Raw genomic sequence first — 22,531 nt, 5'->3', positions numbered from 1 at the left:
CTCACTCACACACTCACTCACTCACTCACACACTCACTCACTCACTCACTCACACTAACACTCACTCACTCACTCACACAAACACTCACTCAAACACTCACTCACACAAACACACACACTCTCTCTCTCTCTCTCTCTCACACAAACACTCACACACACACACAAATATATATATATATATATATATATATATATATATATAGTATATATATACTAGTGGTGCACTGAAATTATGGCAGCTGAAAAAGTATTTCTGGTTTTGGCCAAAACAATAGATCATTTTGATGAGCCGAGATCTTTTATTCTGCTGTTTTCAGTTGATGCATATCTAAACATTATTTGTAGAGATTTGTTTTGTTACTTTTAATATGAAACAAAGCCTCATCTTACACATTCTGTCAGTTTTATCACTAAATTCAAACAGTAAACATGATTTTGTGGCTATTTAATGTGTGGCGTCAGATCACTGATCATCTCTTCCTCTTTACTACTAGTTACAGCAGCAAATAAACATGATGAAACATCAGAAACAGAACAACTTACTGAAATCGATCATGAATCATAGAAGCCACTAATCAGTGATTCAACCGCAGAAGTACGTCAATAAAACAGCTTGAGATCAATAATGTCACATTTACCACAGAAAAGACATTCAATCACCATAAACTCCATAATCAGCTAGACAAATAATTAATATATTAATTTTAAATAAATAATTTCCCACAATATATGCACTATATTACATATTCATTATATTTTACTGAACCTGTTCTTCAGTATTTAATGCATGTTTGAATATGTCATGAAAACATATGTTTTTTATAGCTGGCATTTAAATGTTTGTATCTCAACAACAAATTAATATACCATTAAAAGTTGATATAAAAACTGCCTTGTGTGCAATTTAAATGTTTATTTATTTGAATAATTCATTGATTACTAAACAAATATTATTTTCTGTTTTCAGTTAAGTGAAAACTTCAATTTCGGTTTTGGTTACAAAATTAATTTCAGTGCATCACTAATACAGACATCTTGTATACATTTTACATAATAAAGACTTCTTGAGGATGGACTTTACCTGGCAACCACCCAGAACTGTATAATGATGCCTTAAAAGCCACCATAGCAACAACCTGTGACCCCGGCAACCGCTCATATTCCCTTCATCTGTGTGTTGTTGAGGAGGAAACATCTCAGAAGAAGCAGACGCAGCAGAAGCATGTGAGCAGAGGAAACTTTCTTACCAGAACTTCAGTTTCACTACCTTCATGCCTGCTGGTGAAGGACACGGGTCACCAGATCAAACACCCACTCCAGTGCTCTGGATCAGAGGAGACGACCTCACACACACACACAAACACTCTCTAACACACACACACACACACACACTCTCTAACACACACACACACACACACACACACACTCTCTCTCTCACACACACACACACACACACACACACACACACAGAGATACAGGTATCATTACACCTCAGCAGCTTTTAGGCCGTTTGTGCATTAGTCAGTGCAGTGAGTCCACACACTCTGTAATTACGGAGCACCGCTCTTTTCACTCGTCTTTCATCTGTGAGTTTATTTTGCCTTTATAATGAGAAGAAACTCATCTGGACAGAAGACGGCACTCGCTCTGCTCTCGGTGTTCAGAGGTTCAGTTCACCCACAAATGAACATTCTGTCGTCATTTAAAGAAGAGAAAGCAAACATAATAAAGAACGTAAAAGAAGATATTTTGAGAAATGTCTCAGTGTTTTATGTTTGACCAAAGAAAATAAGTCATACAGGTTTAATGACATGAAGGAGAGTAAATGATGACAGAATGATCATGTTCAGAGTCACTGTCAGTCAGTCGATTCTTTCTCTCTTTTTTATTATTTTCTTTTTTCCTTCTTTTTCTGATTGTTTCTTTCTTTCTTTCTTTTTTAATTATTTATTTTTCTTTTTTTATTCTTTCTTTTTGTTATTTTTTCTTTTCTATTTTTATTTATTTGTATCTTTTCATTCATTTGTTCTTTTTGTTTATTTATTATTTCTGTTTATCTGTTTACTTATATATATACTTATTTCGTTTTTTATAATTTGATTTGTTTTTCGTAGTTTTTTTCCGTTTTTATTTATTTATTTATTTATTTTTCTTTTTCTTTATCTATGTATGTTTGTATGTATTTATTTTTACATGTATATTTTTTTGTTTTTATTTTACCTTCTTACCTCTTCTATCTTTTTTTATTTTAATTATTATTTTTAAACAGTTTTTTTTTTTCCTTTTTCCTTCTTTTTTTCTATTTCAGATTATTTATATGTGTTTCTCTTTGTCTTTCTCTCTCTGCTGGTGTTTCTCCTGCGGGTCACTGATCTCCTCAGGCTCTCTGTCCTCAGAATCACTGATGAAATCAGAGCATCTTCACTCGACTCGCTGATGTTTCTCCAGATGATGGGGGATGTTTTGCGGAGCTCAGATCATGAATTCACACTGCTGGATGTTTCCATTCTTTGGGGATTTCTTAGTGGTGCTCAGATCCGTTATATGACGTCAGACGCTCAATCAGACGGAGATCTCTCCGGTCGCTCGCTCTGAACGGTCGGATGTGAAAAGCTCACAGGAGGAGAAGAGAGGAACTTTAATGAATTGATTACTCAGGATCAGAGAGTCAAACACATTCACAGAGGTGGAGATGTGTGACGGACCCAGTGTGTGTGTGTGTGTGCTCTTCATCTTCTCACCAATCCATCATCATCATCATCATCAGAGGCAACATTAAAGCATTAAAACCGTCAAAATCAAACACCGTCAGTCTCACAAACCGCTTTCCTTTGCTTTCTGTCTGTCTTTCATCATCAGCTGCTTTATGAATATGTCCCATCTTCATCATTCTGTCCATCTCTCATCTCTGAAACCCTCCAAAGGTCATTCTGCCCGCGTGACGTTTCCATGGAGATGAGGATGATGGCGTATGAATGAGAGAGAAACTGCTGATACTCAGCAAACCTCACTCTCGGTAACACAAGAGAGGTTGACCACTAACTTCAATTGTGATTTGATACAGTATCAGATGATACAAAACCACATTATATGACATAATTATATCAAAATATACAATAAGATAAATATAAGACACACACACACACACACAAGATAGATAGATAGATAGATAGATAGATTTTGATCCATGTATTTGTTTTTCTTTTTTCTATTTCTATTTATTTTTCTTTTTACTATTTCCCTTTCTATTTTTAATCATTAATTTTTCTGTCTTTTTTTCTTATTTTTCTTTCATTCATATTTTATTTATTTGTTTGTTTATTTATTTATTTGTGATTCTTTTTCATTATGTTTTGTTTTAATTAATTAATTTGTTTTTAGATTCTTCTGACAGATTTGTTTCTTCTACATGTTTTTTTTTTTTTATATTTTTATATTTGAATTAATTGTTTTTTTTCTTGTTTTTAGTAATTCGTTTGTTTTTCTATTTTTATTTTAATTTTTCTTCTTTTTTTCGTGGTTTTCTTTGTTTTCCACTTTTATTTATTTACCATTAATGTATTATAGCAGCCAAGTCATAGGACACAATGCACACTAATATGAAACAGTGCAGTAATATTAAGATTAATATTACAGTATAATATTACTGATACAGTAAGACCTGTATCATTCAGTGCCTGGCTGTGGTTTCAGAGCTGATCAGGCGTGTTATCGGGCCAGAGGTTTGCGGTGTTTCTCCGTCACTGACCGGACGCTGATGGCTGGGGTGTGTTTCTCGGTCTCCGCAGGTCGGCAGCTGACGATCTTCAACAGCCAGGCGTTCATTAAGGTGGGCGGCGGTGAGAAGGGCCGTAACTTCCAGGGTCAGATCTCGGGGCTATACTATAACGGCCTGCAGGTGCTGAAGCTGGCGGCGGAGGGCGACCCGAATGTGCAGGTGCAGGGGAACCTGCGTCTGGTGGGAGACGTGCCCTCCGTCATGAGCACCGACACCACCTCCACCACGCCGCTCGCAGACATGTCCACCACCATCATGGAGACCACCACCACCATGGCCACCACCACCACCCGCAAACAACGCTCGCCCACCATGAGAGACAGCGTCACGCAGGTCACTGCAGTAACACACACAATCTGAGATCAAACGGAGAAAACAGGAGCAAACGCTTTTGCAAAAGTCAAAAGATCCAGTGTGCTGGAAAACAGTTCTTCTCTGTTTGATAAGGACTTCGTTTTTTTTAGTTCAGAGACTTAGTGTCAGGATTAATTCCTGTGATGATCAACAGCAGAGACTGCAGGGCTGCAGGATTTGGGATGAAAATCCAAATGCAATTTTTATTATATAAAATTGTGATTTAAGATGTGATTTAAAAAAATCTTTGATTTGATGTTTTTGTTTTGTAGGACTGCACATTTTGGCCAAAAAAATATAATTTAGTAATTTATTATTTATTATTATTATTATTATTATTATTATTACTAAATTAAAAATACATTTTTAAATAAAAACAATACATATTACTATTGCAATATTATATATAATAATTTTATCTCTTTTTTTTACACAGTTCCTAATAAAAGAGTATTAATTTCCTCATTTTCAAATGTTAACTAATTGACTGCTACATGACTTTTTCAAATTGCAATTTTTCTGGAAAAAAAATTGTGATTCATGATATATATATAATATAGATTTATTTTTTTTATTTTTTTATTTTTTTAAATCCATATTTTTGTGCTTGTTTTAGGACTGCACATTTTGGCACATCATTTTGTGATTATGTATCAGTATGACTATAAAATGATAATGATGATGACGATGATGATGGTGATGATGGTGATGTTGGTGGTGATACAAAATAAAACTATAAAAATGACTAAATGAAACAAAATAAGAAATGTTAATATTACTATGTTACTAAGTATTTAAAGAAATCATGAACTGCCTCTGTTTTTTGTTTTTTTTGTACTTTTCTCTAAGGTCCATTTATAATGTCATCAAGATTTTTACATCAAAAATCATCATAATTTAGAAGTAATAGGCTATTTTCTGTGCTGTTTTGACCCCCCTCATCAGAACACTCTGTTTGAATAGACGTGGAGGATTGTAGACTCGGACTCGGAAACACCCACTGCTGTACATTCCTCATAGATGGACACTGCTGTAGGGCAAAAACGAATAAATACACAGTACATATCAAACGATCTGTTTAACAGACAAAGCAATAATGATCACGTAATGAAAACAGTTACTCACACTCGTGTTGTGACATTACTGTCGGATCCAATATAGTCGCACAGCATCGATCTTTCTGAAAATCCTGCGTCGAATTGTGCCTTGTTTGTAAACAATTCCACAGTAAAAAGACGTGAATAAAGTACCGAGTTCTTAAAGACGCGGTCTGGATCTTCATTAAAAATAAAGTTCATTCACTCTTTCCTAACGCTGGGATCAGAAGGCAATGCAAACATGGCTGCAATATAACAAAGAGTGAAAAATTTAAGGGGGTCTGAATACTTTCCGTACCCACTGTATATAATATAGATTTATTTTTTATTTTTTTTTATTTTTTTAAATCCATATTTTTGTGCTTGTTTTAGGACTGCACATTTTGGCACATCATTTTGTGATTATGTATCAGTATGACTATAAAATGATAATGATGATGACGATGATGATGGTGATGGCTTTTTAAAATTATTTTGTACTGTTCTCTGAGGTCCACTTATAATATCAAGATTTTTACATCAAAAATCATCATAATTTAGAAGTAATAGGCTATTTTCTGTGCTGTTTTGACCCCCCTCATCAGAACACTCTGTTTGAATAGACGTGGAGGATTGTAGACTCGGACTCGGAAACACCCACTGCTGTACATTCCTCATAGATGGACACTGCTGTAGGGCAAAAACGAATAAATACACAGTACATATCAAACGATCTGTTTAACAGACAAAGCAATAATGATCACGTAATGAAAACAGTTACTCACAGTAGAATCGGTGGGCGGGGCTAAACAGGCAGTGCAGTAGAATCGGTGGGCGGGGATAAACAGACTGATGTAGGATCGGATACTATAACTCATCTCACAGACATGAAAACACACGCCAGCGTTTGCCTGCGGTTATTAGCTTTCCTCTTCCTGTACTGAGAGAGCATTCAAATCCAGCTCAATGGTTCACAAACAGGAAGAAGAGACATTTGATTATGGCAACAAAACATTCAAAACAGCGGCCCATTAATATCTGAAAAACAAAAGCCTTTTCCACTGGGAATGGTTTCCGAGTCTGTGGCGTTAATGCATTCGCTGGGCAGAGGACGAATTAAACGGATCCGTACGACTGAAATGTCATGTTGGGTTACAGAAACATGTGAAGCTGGAATGTGATTTTGATCCGCGGCGCTCCAAATGATGTAGTCTCTAATAAATATCACTTTATGAAATAAATAAGTGAAGAAACACTCCAGTCTTCAGTACAATAGTCTGCAGCTTTTCAGAACTAATTAAAAGAAAACAGGATTGTGTCCTGCGGCTGGTTCAGCGAGAGCAAGCGTCAAATAAATCTGCTGAGAACGAGTTCCTCGTCCAGTTCACAGTCACTCAACCGATCCGTGCATTCAGGAGACGAGATTCACTGACCAGAACTAACGCCAACTACTAATTCTCTTCATACACTTATTTATGTATACTGTATCATCATAATTGCATTTTGGAAGAGTTTGTATTCCTAAATATTTGAATAACAATCAGTGCAGAATTTTTTTTTAAAAAGGTTTAGATTAGTTTACAGATTAGTTATTCTGATTAGTGACTGTTAAAATTACTAATTAGTATACAGTGTTGTTTTGAACAGTCAGTTTTCATTCATTTTTATTTCAGATTTTTATTTTTATTTTAGTACATTAACTCTGAGAATCGTTGCCTTGGCAATTAGCTGATTGTTTTATGGTTTGAGTTTTAGTTTTAGTTATGGACAGACAGGAAGACAGACGGGCAGACAGACAGACAGATGGACAGACAGACAAATGGACAGATGGATGGATGGACAGATAGATGGATGGACAGAGAGACAGATGGACATATGGATGGATGAACAGATAGACAAAGGGCAAGATGGACAGACAGATGGACGGACAGATAGACAGATGGATGGATGGATGGATGGATGGAGAGACAGATGGACAGACTGATGGATGCACAGATAGACATACAAATGGAAAGATGGACAGACAGATGGATGGACAGATAGACAGATGGACGAACAGACAGACAGATGTATGGACAGACAAATGGAAAGATGGACAGGAAGACAGATGGATGGACAGACAGACAGATGTACGGACAGACAAATGGAAAGATGGACAGACAGATGGACGGAGAGACAGACAGATGTATGGACAGACAAATGGAAAGATGGACAGACAGATGTACGGACAGACAGATGGACGGACAGACAGACAGATGTATGAACAGACAAATGGAAAGATGGACAGACAGATGGATGCACAGGGAGGCAAATGGTGGTCACACCAGATACTGACTGGTTTTCGGACCTTTCCGGACCCCCCAATACAGTAAAACTGCACATTTTAGATTGGCCTTTTATTGTGGCCAGCCTAAGGCACACCTGTGCAATAATCATGCTGTCTAATCAGCATCTTGATATGCCACACCTGTGAGGTGGATGGATTATCTCGGCAAAGGAGAAGTGCTCACTAACACAGATTTAGACAGATTTGTGAACAATATTTGAGAGAAATAGGCCTTTTGCGTACATAGAAAAAGTCTTAGATCTTTGAGTTCAGCTCATGAAAAATGGGGGCAAAAACAAAAGTGTTGTGTTTATAATTTTGTTCAGTGTATATACGGACAGACAAATGGAAAGATGGACAGACAGATGGATGGACAGACAAATGGAAAGATGGACAGACAGATGGATGGACAGACAGACAGATGTACGGACAGACAGACAGACAGACAGATGTATGGACAGACAAATGGAAAGATGGACAGACAGATGGATGGACAGACAGATGTACGGACAGACAAATGGAAGGATGGACAGACAGATGGACAGATGGATGGATGGACATATAGACAGATGGACAGACAGATGGACAGACAGGAAGACAGACAGAGGGACATGTTGTCAATCACAGGTCTGATCAGAAGCTCTTTGTTCTGATGGAGAATCTCTCTGATGGCTGAATAAAGCTGAGGTTTCACCACTGACTGTGTGTTTTCCTCAGAGAGACTAATTTTCTCGATATGTTCAGATGCTGAAATGAGTTTGACGTGTCATGAGAAATGGATGAGAATTATTTCAGACACTGTGTCTGGCAGCTTTGGCTCAGAGACGACAGTCTCCAGTGCTCTGTGTGTTCAGATATGACAGTATATATTTACACATGGACACCTGATTAATGGACTGAAAACAGAGATTCACAGAGCTGCAGTCAGAGAGTGTGAGGGATCATCACATGACAGCTGTCTCTGTGAATGTGGTTGGTGTTTGATGTATTTTTAATTCATTATATTGAAGATGGACACTGTACTGACTGTCTGTCTGTCTCTTTCGCTGCAGAATACTGACGACCTGTTAGTAGCGTCAGCAGGAAAGAAAAATGGGGGCAAAAACAAAAGTGTTGTATATATAATTTTGTTCAGTGTATATACGGACAGACAAATGGAAAGATGGACAGACAGATGGATGGACAGACAAATGGAAAGATGGACAGACAGATGGATGGACAGACAGACAGATGTACGGACAGACAGACAGACAGATGGATGGATGGACATATAGACAGATGGACAGACAGATGGACGGACAGGAAGACAGACAGAGGGACATGTTGTCAATCACAGGTCTGATCAGAAGCTCTTTGTTCTGATGGAGAATCTCTCTGATGGCTGAATAAAGCTGATGTTTCACCACTGACTGTGTGTTTTCCTCAGAGAGACTAATTTTCTCGATATGTTCAGATGCTGAAATGAGTTTGACGTGTCATGAGAAATGGATGAGAATTATTTCAGACACTGTGTCTGGCAGCTTTGGCTCAGAGACGACAGTCTCCAGTGCTCTGTGTGTTCAAATATGACAGTATATATTTACACATGGACACCCGATTAATGGACTGAAAACAGAGATTCACAGAGCTGCAGTCAAGAGAGTGTGAGGGATCATCACATGACAGCTGTCTCTGTGAATGTGGTTGGTGTTTGATGTATTTTTAATTCATTATATTGAAGATGGACACTGTACTGACTGTCTGTCTGTCTCTTTCGCTGCAGAATACTGACGACCTGTTAGTAGCGTCAGCAGAATGCCCAAGTGATGATGAAGATCTCGAGGAGTGTGAACCTGGAAACGGTGAGTCAGTCTTACCATCCGTCTGTGTTTTTATATGCTGTAAACACACACACAAACATACACACACACTTACACAATCTCATCCAGTGTGCAGCTGTGATTGGACAAAATATACCTCAATTCAAGTTGACAATCAGATTGAACCTAAATTAATGTCATTTAGTAGGAACTCTTATGGTTTGAAGTTATTAATAAATGTATATTGTACCATGCAATGTCTTTAATCATTTTCATTTCATATAGTAGCTTTGATTGTTGGAGCCTGATCAATTATAAATATAATTTTTAATAAATATAAATTAAGGAAACTAAATTAGATTATTTACTCATGTTCACATCATGTTTTTGATAAACTCAAACTCATATATTTTGAAAACAAGTTGTATTACACAGTTTGCTCGTGAAGTACAGTCGTTGCCAAAAGTTTTGGCAGTGACATAAATTTTGTTTTAAAAAGTTTGCTGCTTCAGTATTTGTAAATTATTTTTCCACATGTTTCTATGGTATACTGAAAAACAATGATAAGCATATCATACATTTTAAAGGCTTTTATTGGCAAAAAAATATAATGAGTCAATATTTACAGTGTTGACCCCGGATCCAAAATTTCAATGTAATGATCTTCGAGTCTCTTCTTTATCACTCTTGCTTTGTGACATGGTGCTCCATCATGCTGGAAAATGCACGGATCATCACCAAATTGCGCATGGATCGTTGGAAGAAGTCGCTCTTGCAAGACATTTTGATTTCATTATCCGGTAAATGGTTCTTTCAGGTGCAATATTCTTTGTAGCAATTTCCTAGCATGTGAGGCCATTTTAATGCAAAGAGATGATGGCTGCACGTGTTTCTTTGGAGGTAACCATTGCTAACAAGAACACAATGATTGGAAGCGCTTCTTCCCTCCTTTTATAGCAATCAGTCTGCTCTTACAATCTAATTAGTATGATAGTGATTTTACCTGACTAGTACTCATTCACACTTTCACATGTGCTGCTGATATGATTAGTCAATTAATGTTAGCTGGTCATTTTGTGTCAGGATCAAAAAACAGTGATTTTTTTTTTGTGAAAAGTTCATCACCTTAGCAACAGGCCAGCATCCGCCTAGCAACCACCAAGAATGCTTCAGGAACCACTCAGAATGCCCCAGCAAACTCCAAGGCACACCATAGCAACCATCTGAGGGTGTGCAGCAGTTCATCTGTGTTTTTGAAAGCAAATATTTCTATTGCACACTGGAGCAGACAAAAGGACAAAGAGAGCAAACAAATTGTGTGACTCACCGTCAAATGCTGGACAACAAAGTAAAAGTAAACAAGAAAGATAAAGTACAAATCAAACACAGAGAAGAGAGCGAGGCTCTGACTGGCATCAGCATGTTCCTCACGTTTGCTGTATCATGGGAGAGATGGATGAGCCACAGACGAAGCAGAGAGATACGGACGGATGGATGGAGGGACGGAAATCTCCGCATTGCGTTTCTGCTCCAGGGTCCCACAGAAACGTCTCTTATCTCAGCTGATCTCCATGGGCGAATTAATCTCTGCCCTCATTAGAAGCTCCTAATTACATCATTCGCTGGAGCCTGCTGACCATTCTCTAGTTTATAATGAGCTGAAACTACAATCGCACAACAATCTGACTGTAGCACACAAACACACCACAGTATGACTGTTAGACACAAACATGCGACAATCTGACTGTTACACACAAACATGCGACAGTCTGACTGTTACACACAAACACTACATTCCGACTGTTACACACATACACACTACTGTCTGACTGTTACACAAACACAAAACAGTCCGACTTTTACACACAAACACACTACAGTCAGACTGTTACACACAAACACATGACAGTCTGACTTTTACACACATACACACTACTGTCTGACTGTTACACAAACACAAAACAGTCTGACTTTTACACACAAACACACTACAGTCTGACTGTTACACACAAACACACTACAACCTGACAGTTACACACAAACACACTACAGTCTGACTGTTACACACAAACACACTACAATCTGACTGTTACACACAAACACACTACAGTCTGACTTACAAACAAGCGACAGTCTGACTGTTACACACACTACAGTCTGACTGTTATACACAAACACGAGACAGTAAATACATTATGGGCTTTTCCCATGTTTATGTTTCTATTTAACTTTAAATTATTTTTATTTCCGTTTTAGTCAATTTTGGGGGGGCTTTTGCCCTTTTTATTAGTTTTATTTTTTACATTTCTGTTTAGCTTTAATTTATTTTTATTTCAGTTTTGGTAACTTTGTTATGGGCTTTTCCCATTTTTATTAGTTTGTTTTGGGTAGGGGCTAATATTTCTATTTGGCTTTATTTTTATTTCAGTTTTAGTAGTTTTGTTTTGGGCTTTTGTCATTTTAATTAGTTTTGGGGGGGGGGGTATATTTCTTTTAGCTTTAACTTATGTCAGTTAGTTCCCAAATGCAACATTTCTAATTTTCATGATTTTTACTTTTTTTATTCAATAATTCTATTTGTATAAACATTGATATATTTATATGCAGTGAACAAAGGTGATTTTGAATAGTTTTAGTTAACAACGCTGTATGCAGTGAAGCATTTATCCTTCATATACATGCATTATATGTGAGGCATTCCAACACTGAATTCTTATGTATATAATGAAAAACCATATACATATAAGAACAAGAAGCAGGTTTTGATTTATAGCTTTATAAATAGGTTTCATTGGCTTTATAGAAACAATAAAGCAGCTCTGTGTCTCTTCGTATATAATCAAGATATTCTTAATTTATTAGTTGCAGAAGCAAGTCTAACAAAACAAACATGAATATTTCAGCACGCTGCATATGAAATGTGTGGTTTGATGTGAAGCAAGTACATTTATAGAGGTTAATCTCAGTCTCTCTGAGCGTCTAGGCTCCCGGTGTCTTCTGTTGTCAATTATTAAGCATCGGGGTCGGTCTCACCCCCACCGTCACTCTAGTGTTCAGCTTCAAAATCAAATTAGCTAAGAGAGAGACAACTCCAATCTCAGCCTTCCCCGTGGCCTGAGCGCCCACGGCAAACAGTAGTCACATTTCCAGCTTCCATTACTGTGTGTGGATGTAAACAGGCTCCTGGATGTCCAAAACAAGCTGGATGTTTTTCTGGACATAGGAGTCTCTTTCATTGTGCTGCTCATCTTGACATTAATGTGATCCAGTAGTGCATCCGTTCAACTTGCAAGGTTCTGCTCAAACCTCCAGGACAAAACACTTCCTTAATATTTTTGTCTTATTTTCCAGTACAAATATCTAATCAAGATATAATTACTTGAGAGGCAAAACAATGTTAGATAACAAATCTTGTTTTCTGAAAAAAAAAAAAATCTAAATTAAGTGTTTACGCTTTAAACAAGAAAAAATATCTGCCGATCAACTTGTTTTCCATTTGAATTGTTTATTTTTCTGACCCCACTGGTGGATAGTTTTTGCTTCCTAAAAGCATGAAGTCACTTCATTTTTTTCAGAGAACAAGACTTAATATCTTAAATAATTTAGCTTCTCAAGTAAATGTAACTTGATTTAAGGAAGTTTAGATATTTGTACTGCAAAACAAGACAAAATACTGTGGAAGAAAATCATCTTTTGCAGGGCATTTAGACTTAAAGCTCAGAATCATGACCAATATTTGGTGTAATGTAACTAAGTATTTAATTACTGAGAGGGATTACTCTTGATTTTTCTGTAATTTAATTACTGTTACTTCTGATGTAATTGCATTACATATTTTATAAGCTATAAAACAAATTATATATAAAACAATAGTGGATGTAACATAGAAATGTATCATCTAATGTTAGAAAATTTGTTTAATGTAACCTTTAAATACTTTGGTCAGCTCAAGAATAATTTATTTTCATTCAAGAATCAACTTTATTTGAAATAATTAAAAGAGCCATTTCATGTCTGTCCTTGTTTTGTTCAACTGGTCGAGGTTGATATGGCATGCATTACTTTTTGAGAGATAGTAATCTAATTACACTGTCGAAGATGTAATTAGTAGCTAGTAATTAATGACTTGTTTAGAGTATCTTACCCAAGACTGATCATGAATTCAGTGAAGGAGAGAAAGAGATGTTTTGTTTTTGTTTTGTTGCTGTGCTTGTATTTCCATTTTCTCCATCTCAAAACTGCAGTATAAGCACAAAAGTGTGTATTTTTTACTCTGAGTTGATGCAGGTGCTCTGTGCTAGACTTGCTCAGGTTTATTGATTTAATTCTGTGCATTTCTCACTGTTAATGACATTTAATTTGCCGGTTAAAGAACAGTGCGTCTTTGGTAGTTTGTCTGGCTTAAATTGCTTCTCTCGCGATGGATTTGCAACAGACAGATGTAAGTGTCATTTGTTGCAGTTTAAGAAATAAAAGCACGAATAAAGCTGCAGCCATTACTCCAGTTACTGATGGTGCTCACGGTGGCACTTACTCACTCCAGACAATCATCGTGAAACAAGTGAGAACGGCACTGCGCTGAGCATGTGAGATATTAGTTTGTACTCATGTGTCATGATGCTATTCTGATGTTGTTCTTGTTGTCAACGCAACTGTCACAGGAGGCAAAGTTTGACCAATCACAGACTACTGGAACAAAGATTTCTAATCTATAACGAGATTTGTCACGAACACACAGACAGGCTGATGGGTTGCGCACACGTTCACTGACTTGTGCGTCTGTGGATTGACGGTTTGAGGAGGTTTATCGTTCGCATCTCTTTGCTCGTTTCCATCAGTTCTCCTTCAAGTGCATTTTAGGGAAGATACTAGAAGGTAATCGTCAGGATTGAAGGTTCCTCTCCTGTGAGCGATTCTGCCCTCTCTGGGAACAGATTGCTCTGGATTTCCTTGCGTATCGTAAGATATTCCAACAAATTTAATAAAAGCAGGAAATATTGTTGTGCCCGGTGGCACATTAACACGTCGGCTCGTATAATTCACAAACCGGCGGTGTCAGTTACTGAATTATCAGACTCCATTCGCCGCCCTTGACAGATCGTTCCTCTAAACGGCTGGTCGCCTCCAGCGGCTTTTTCTAGCAATGGATATAAAAGATTTGTCGACGGTGAACCGGCATTCATTTTATACTGAACCGTTCCCCAGACTCTCAACCCGCAGATGCACGCCTCTACGCCGGGGCTGTTGGGTGGGACAGACTCTGTGAAAGATGCCATTAACATACTGTTTCCTTTTCAGCTTCTAACAGACGTATGTGTGTTCTGAATGTTAATATCACCTTTTCTCCTGGTGGATTTTTTTGAGCTTAATGACTCTGTTCATCAATATGCAAACAGGATGGTCTTTTTGAAGGTTCTTCTGGTTAAGGGGAGGGTGCCGTGTTGATGCCATGGTTTGAGGAGGTTTCCCAAAGCGCACAGATCAGAGCCAAACAGTCCTCCCCCCCCTAAGCAATGTTTGTCACACTAATTTGCCTCATCATGTGAATAACAATGATGTGCATTATGTTTAAACAAAACAATCTCTTCTGCACCCCGTTTTCCTAGATTCATGCTCCATTTCAGGTGTTGATGCCACAGATGAAACTGTTTGACAAATCTGAGCCGAATCCTAATGAATACTTGAATACGTCTTGTGTAATTTCAATTTTTGACATTCCTTGACAAGCCAGTTCCAAGGGAAAAAAATGGGCTTTTGTTATTCATGGTATGAGATTTCAAAGGGACAGGCTTATGGATAATTATCTTGAAAGATTTGCTCTGTGTTTTGGGGGGGAAAGTCTTGTGGGACAGTAATTTGAAAATATCACCTTCGGTACCCCGGGGTGAGAGTGGGAAGTTTTGCATATAGATCTTAATCATTAGCAAGCTATCACCATGCCAACGGGGAGTGGGGATTATGAGCTTTATGAGCTCCGAGAAATCGTTCACTGAATGATGAATTCAAAACACTTTACCTACTTTGAAACATGGGCTGAAATTTGTTTATCACTATCCCAGAACAATCTTACACAGCTTTCTTTTTGTAATTTTTTTTTCATGCAAAAATCATGCGGCCAATTTGTTGATGTAAGTGACCTGTACTACGTGGTTTGCTCTCTTCTTAAACATGCAGTCAGTGAGTGGAGGTTAGCACAGCTAGCATTAGCATTAACACAGACGTAGAACTGTTTTTGTAGGATTTTTATATGAATGTACATTCTAGCTGGTCTAGCACATGCTTAAGTTTTAATGTTTCTCTGTATTACTCTAACCCAGTAATGTATACGACTGTAATGCCTTAGCATTAGCCTAGCTGTTTATAGTCTGATTTTAAATAACAAAACTAACATTAGAACTAACCTCATTAAGTCTTAGTGCTGTTCTAATGATGGTTCTTCTCTCTCTCTTGTGCATTCATTTGCTCGGGTTCCAACTAACGCCGTGTTCCTTCTCTCTTTCATCCTAGGAGGTGAACTAGTGTTGCCAATTATAACTGTGGATTCCCTTGACCCACCGTCAATTGTGACACTTTACCCCGTTATTCCCCCGCCCCCGACCTATCGCCCCTTCCTCACCTTGCTCGAGACCACCAAAGAGTCTCTCCCCTTGCCTGGCCGACCCCCTTGTCCGCTGGACCAGGAGGACTGCGAAGAGCCCATGGAGGTCTCAGCCTTCGGCTCGGGTGAGATGACGGAATCCGACGATGAGGACTACTATAAAAACTCCCCCCTTGTCACTGACCGGACCGTACTCCCCCCTCCCCCTGCGGCCGGGAACCCCCGAGGTGACCGGCCCTTTGCCCATTTGCCCGAGTCCCATCGCCCGCCGCTCCCGTTCACCCCCACAGCCCCCCCGGTGCCCCGGCTCAAACCCGGCATCAACAGTGGCTCCAACATCCCTGCGGGTAAAATGAACACCCGCGACCAGGTGCTGCTGCCGCCCATTCAGCCGTCGGGCGACCCTGAACACGGCGGGCGGCACCGGCACGTCCCAGGTATAACATATCCTCCCAATTTCCCCCATGTGCCCACTACAGACCCCTCGTCACCAGACCGAGGGCCTCCAGGAGCGGTGGAGGTAATCCGAGAGTCCAGCAGCACGACGGGCATGGTGGTGGGCATCGTGGCCGCAGCCGCCCTCTGCATCCTCATCCTACTCTACGCCATGTACAAGTACCGCAACCGCGATGAAGGCTCCTACCAGGTGGACCAGAGTCGCAACTACATCAGCAACTCGGCCACGCAAAGCAACGGCGCCTTGGTGAAGGAGAAGCAGCCCGGCGCAGCCAAGACGGGCACAAAGAGCAAGAAGAACAAAGACAAGGAGTATTACGTCTGAGCTCGGCCTCCGTAGGGACCGAGGCGGAAGCGAAGGGGAGAAGGAGAGAGATAGGATGAGGAATGGAAAGGGAGGTCCAGGTATTTGTCGGCAGTTTACCGTCACATTTAGAGCTCTGACATCAGTCTTCTTTAATTTCCCGTCTCGTCTAGCTGTTGGCCTCATTTTCAGCAAGAGCTAAAGAGTTCGAAAGCATCTAGGGTTCGGAATCATCCCCTCCCTCATTTCCATTTGTGATAGCTAATCCCTATTACAAAAAGAAACTCTGCAGACCTTTTGTATTGAAGAAAAGTGGATTTTTCCTCGCATGTAATTTGACGCTCTAGTTTGTTCTTTGTAAATACTACGTGAGTCCTCAATATTCAGATCATCTCCTAACCTGATGTCAAAACACCGTGTCCGCCAGGGTGCTTGTGCGATCCATTGTTGCTCCATCAGAGCATTGGATGCGGTTGAGAATTGTTTGGGAACGAGAGCAGTTCAGCTGGAACAGCTTGGCATAGGTGACATTTCAGGAACAGATGGTGCCGAAAATGTTTAGCAGTCACACTCCTCTGTAATACTGCCAAACCAGCTCCGTGTCAAATGCGTCTCCCTCTCTTTCCAAGTGCTTCATGTTTCCAGCCTCCGCTCCCATCATCCCTCTCTTTCTCTCTTTCTTGGCTTGTTCTCTCTTTTTCTGCTTGTCCTTGGTGCTCAGGAGCAGATGCAACGTAATTCTGTTGTGTTTCCAGCATGTGGTATTCAAAATGAAAAGAGACAAAAACTGTTTCTGTGGAGTCAAACAAATAAATATATATCTATATATCAAACCGTTACAACTAGCGAAACATCTGTGGATGATCCCTTCAGCCGCCAGGACTCTTGGATGCCTGCAGTTACCCCGCGTTCAAGCAAATATTCGTTGTGTGTTTTTGGGGTTCCCCAGGGCTCTGTCCTGAACCCGCTGATGATCTTGGTTTTTGCTCCACATTCAAGAACCTGAAACCCCCAACAGCAAATAGATATATTCATATACAGATATTTGAAAAGACAAAGGGACACAAGCAACTGAAAGTCTGACGTGATCGATCAAGGCCTACATCACGTCAACAAACCGTATCAGTGGAAAACAGCAGAGCAGGATGCTAAGATGTCTTTTGTTTTGTTTTCTATATGTGTGCGTGTTTGTGCTTTTTTTTATTGCGTCACAATGTCTAAGGAAAAAGACAATAACGTTCCAGTTCATGTACATCCCACGTAGGGAACGTGAACTCTCCTGCGTCTTTGACCACGTTCCCTCAGGAGGAAAGTAGGTATGAACTTTGCGCATTTAATGGAACGTACTCTCTCGAAAGAGACAAAATGGCCTGTTTCTTGGAAGATGTACATCTTGAACTCTAGTATTCTAATTTTCTCAACTCTATTAAAAGAACTAAACTCTACATTGAAAAGAAAATGTTTAAACAGTTTGTGAAATGTCTAAATATTTGAATCTCATCCCAGTGCTAAAAGAGATGTGTTTTTCCTAATTATCATCCCTAAGAAAAAGAAAAAAAGAAGAAAGTGCAGTGAAATGCAAAGATCAGTGAATCGGATTCCAGAAAGCAGATGCTCTTTTGAATATTAAACAGCAAAATGTGATTTGGTTTACAAGAGAACATTTCCTTTACCAGGTGTGAGAGTATCTCCTTGTATCCAGAAGACTTTGATCATCGACTCCATCCTCCGTTTAAATCATGTTGCTCGCTTTACCCAGCGTGTGGAGGGCTGTTCATACGCCATACTCACTCAACGAGGACCAGACTTCATCATCATCATTTGATTTCACTCTTCCATCTCTGTGTGTTTGCATGAGCGTTTGTGCGCTTGTTTGTCTGTGTGAATGTGTTTCCATTCTTTCCGTTCCTGTTCAGGTTTGTCGGTTGCGTTTCTCCTCAGCTCCCTTGTTCTTTCTAAATGTTATTGTAGAGTGTTCCAGTGAGATGAATCTGCATAAGTGTATATTAACAGAAGGGAATACAATTGGTTATATACTTCTTACACCCCGTGTCGTGTGCTTATTTCAGATTCACACTTTTCTTCCAGAATAATCTTCCTCACATCAGCTCGACACAAAGACTTTGAGAGTGTAAACTATAGAGTATTTATAGCACAGTGTTGCTGTGGACTCGTAAAACACATTTACGTGAGTGCCGGAACGTCTTTTATTCTCATAATGTTACGTGGTTTCTTATTCAACATTTAAAATAAAACAGAAATCATAATAATGATCGGAATATGAAACCTGTATAATCTCAAATTGGAGTCCTGATATATTTCCAATTATCAGACTATCAAACTGACGCTGGTAATATTGTAATAGTATTATTGCCAGATATAAATATATAATTTAATTTGTAATTCATTATGATTTTTAATGGGATGTCAATTTATTAATTGTAGATGCTAACTAATGTTAGTTTTATTTCCTATCATTGATCATTAATCACTATCCTTCGGTGTTCGTTCGGTCCAGCTGCGACAGGCCTGACAGACTGAGCTCTCTGACCTCTGAATCACATGATACGACTCTCAGACGCTGTCACAAACCGTTCAGCTTTCACAGCATGATTTATATTGCATGGAAGCCCTGAACCGCAATGTGAGGGGAAAGTCAAGGTGGAAGAAAAATCGTCTTAGATCCTTCCTGAGCCCAGGTCTTAAGAATTTGTTTCCTCGCTCTCTCCAAAAATATTTGTTTTCTCTTTCCAATTGGTTTCTTTTCTGAAAAATGTTTTTCTCTCTCTCTCTTCAATTTTTTTTCCTAAACAGGCAACACCAGAGAGGGAAACAAACGGAAGTCCTGAACCAAAATGTGAACAGCAGTGTGTTAGTTCCTAAATGCTAAGAATATCTCTCTCACAGTTTTTTTTTTTTTTTTTACCACAAACTTTTTTTTCTGAACATTTTTTTCTCCCTCTCCAACTTTTATCGTTTTTTTTCCCTGATTTTTTTTCTCTCTCCAAAATTGTTATTCCTCAACCAAAAAAAGTTCCTCTCTCCCCAAAAAGAAAAAAAAAGAAATCAATTGAACGTTGGGCAAACAGGACAGCCAAGACAAGAGAGTCATTGCAACTGTCTAACATTAGATAGACTAACAATCAAAAAAGGTCATATATGCATATATTGAATCTGATTTTGATTTGCAAAACCTTCTTGTAAATGTATTTATTCAAGTCTGAATACAGAAAGCAGTGTAAGCATAAGATTTCATGCTAAATTATAGTGGCACCTCGTGGCCGCGATTGGTACTGCATGATAATGCTCTCTCTCTCTCTCTCTCTCTCTCTCTCTCTCTCTCGCTCTCTCTCTCTCATTTGTGTTGAAAAAAGAGAGAGAAAAGTTTCTGAAGAGACAGTCAAAAACACAAACTTTTAAAACATTTGAGATTTTATAGAAGCTCTGATCCACATGATTTTCTTTCTTTTTTTAAAAAAATTTTTTTTAATTGTTTTTGCTCTATTTTTTTCTCTCTCTGAATTTTTTTTCACTCCAATGGTTTTCTTTTTCTCAAAATTTTTTTCTCTACTGATTTTTTTCTTGCCAAGTAACTTTTTTCTATGCACAAAACTTTTTTTCTCTCTCTCTCTCTCTCTTTCATAAAAAAAAAAAAAATTATTTTTATGTGAAAAAAAAGATTTTGAAGCAAAAAAAAGTTTTTGGTTTTTGGGGAGAAAGATTTCATTGCAGGAGAGAAGAAAAGCTAAGGACTACGATTCCGGAAGGACCTGAGACACAGGTGTTTGTTTGATTGTTTGATTGTTTTTCTGCACCTTGATTTCTTGTATCACGTTGTGGTTCAGGGCTTCCACACTATTGTGTGTTTTGTGCTTCATCTAGCTGTTGTTGAATGTGTTGTGGTGTTCAAACTACTGCACTATTGCTATTTTTCTCCAAATACATTTTTGCTCTGATTTTTTTTCTTTCTCCCTGATTCTTTTTTTTTTTTATCTCCAAGATTTTTTTTTCTCTCTCAATTTTTTTTTCTTTTTGATTTTTTTTTGGTCTTCAAAATTATTTTTTCTCTCTGATTTTTTCTTTCACACAAAACATTGTTTTCTTTCTGTCTAGCATTTTTGCTCAGAATTTTTACTCTACAAAAAAAAAATTTGTCTTTTTTTTTTCTCTTTAAAAAAAATATTTTCTCTCTGAATTTTCTTTTTCAAAAAAGAATAAACTTCTCTCGCTGAAAATGTTCCTCTTTAAAAAAAAAAAAACATTTTTCTCTCTCAGATTTTCTTTCTCTTCAAAAAACTTTTTCCTCTACCGAAACTCTTTTCCCCCTCTCCAAAAACAGTTGTCCAAGTACCGACGGGCAAGCGGCGCAGCGAGGTGTCTCAACAGTATTGAGATTCATTATTCAGTATTCATTTAATACTGTTTAAAATGAAAAATAAATAACAACATTTCAATATCCATCATGGCACCAAGTCAATACACAACATAAACTTCAACAGGTTATAAATGTTTCTGAGCTTGTATCACTAAAGAAGACGAGCGGTTCTATTAAAATGAATAGGCTATTTAGATGGTATAATCATGTTTAGTGCAAGTTTAAGAGCAACACAAACTTTTGAATTTCCCAACATTAATATCAAAGCACTGAAACTGGATCAGTTTTGAAAACAGTGTTTGATTTTCTGTTATTAACAGAGGTGGGAATGTCTGTAATCACCCAGAACACACTCTATCACCCATATACCCTAGCAACACCCCAGCAACTGCATAGCAAGAGCCTAGCAACCACCCAGAGTATCCCAGCAACCAACTAGCAACACTTTAGCAAACATCTAGAACATCTAACTGACCGAACCATTTATGTTTTTAAACAAGATTTTAAGACAAGCTTTTCAATCTAGTTATTACAGTTTTTCTTACAGTTTTTTTCACCTGCTCTTCAAAATGCCTCTTTTTTTCCAAACTTTACACAAATCCAAGAATTGCACACAAAATGCAAAATGCCTCGCATCTCTTGCAGAATGAAGCACTGCATTCAGAATATCACAAACACATCTCAAAAGCAAACAGCTTTGCCATAATATTAATTCCTGTTAGATTTGTGTGTGTTACATAGAGAACTGTGTGTTGTGTTTTGCAGAAAGTGTTTTGTGAAACTGAAAACAGTCAAAGTCTGAGATTAGTGTATGGTTTTGTAGATTTGGTGTGTGCTTCTGCAGTTTGAGTGTCAGCTTTCAGAAACTGTGTGACGAGTGAAGATTTTGTGTGCAAGCAGCTGATGAACTTAACATGCACCACAATACAATACAGTACAGTAAAAAATAAAATAAAAAAAAGTACATTTAGCATCCTCGGCACATTTGGCCAAATGTCATTACAGTATACAGCACTACAGCAGTTTCTTGCTCTCCTGACACAAGACTATATCTCTAGCCAGTCATTCTCAGTTCTGCTAAAATGCAGTACACATAAAAAATGGTTACAAATCAAGTTTGGCAGTCACACGCTTGAAGGTGTACAACATGTGCTACAGTTTACTGTACATTAGAATAGTGACATTTCCATGATCTAATGTACTGGTACTGTACTGTAATTATACTGTATGTGTAAGTATAAAGCCCTGTAGATGATTGGCTCAGCTCGAGCTCTCTGTTGTGAGCATGCACAGATTCTGATTGGCGTGTCAACAGATTTGCTAATGTTTCACTTAGTCATTGTTAAACTTTTGGAGAAATGTGTCTTTGTTTTGAAAACTGAATGGTTTGGGGGAAAAGCGCCAACTAAAATCAGTTATATTAACAATCGAGAAAACTGCAATACGACTAGATTCTTACCTAACT

At 38.2% G+C, this 22,531-nt stretch overlaps 1 protein-coding gene across 1 annotated transcript in view; it reads left to right on the top strand.

The window, feature by feature from the left end:
* LOC107714885 (neurexin-2-like) overlaps positions 1–18,678 on the top strand; it is a 368,434-nt gene extending 349,756 nt beyond the window's left edge. The window contains exons 18-20 of the mRNA XM_016520877.1: positions 3,789–4,111; positions 9,297–9,375; positions 15,841–18,678. Coding sequence (XP_016376363.1) covers positions 3,789–4,111; positions 9,297–9,375; positions 15,841–16,712 — 1,274 coding nt within the window. The 3' untranslated portion in view covers positions 16,713–18,678. The remainder of the gene's footprint in view (positions 1–3,788; positions 4,112–9,296; positions 9,376–15,840) is intronic.
* Positions 18,679–22,531: the final 3,853 nt, after the last annotated feature.

The sequence above is a fragment of the Sinocyclocheilus rhinocerous genome, unplaced genomic scaffold (genome assembly GCF_001515625.1).
Source record: "Sinocyclocheilus rhinocerous isolate Xijiao unplaced genomic scaffold, SAMN03320098_v1.1 scaffold1892, whole genome shotgun sequence".
Taxonomy (NCBI): Eukaryota; Metazoa; Chordata; class Actinopteri; order Cypriniformes; family Cyprinidae; genus Sinocyclocheilus; species Sinocyclocheilus rhinocerous.
Note: the sequence above shows the minus strand (reverse complement) of the source record. Positions and strands in the feature narration are given on the sequence as shown.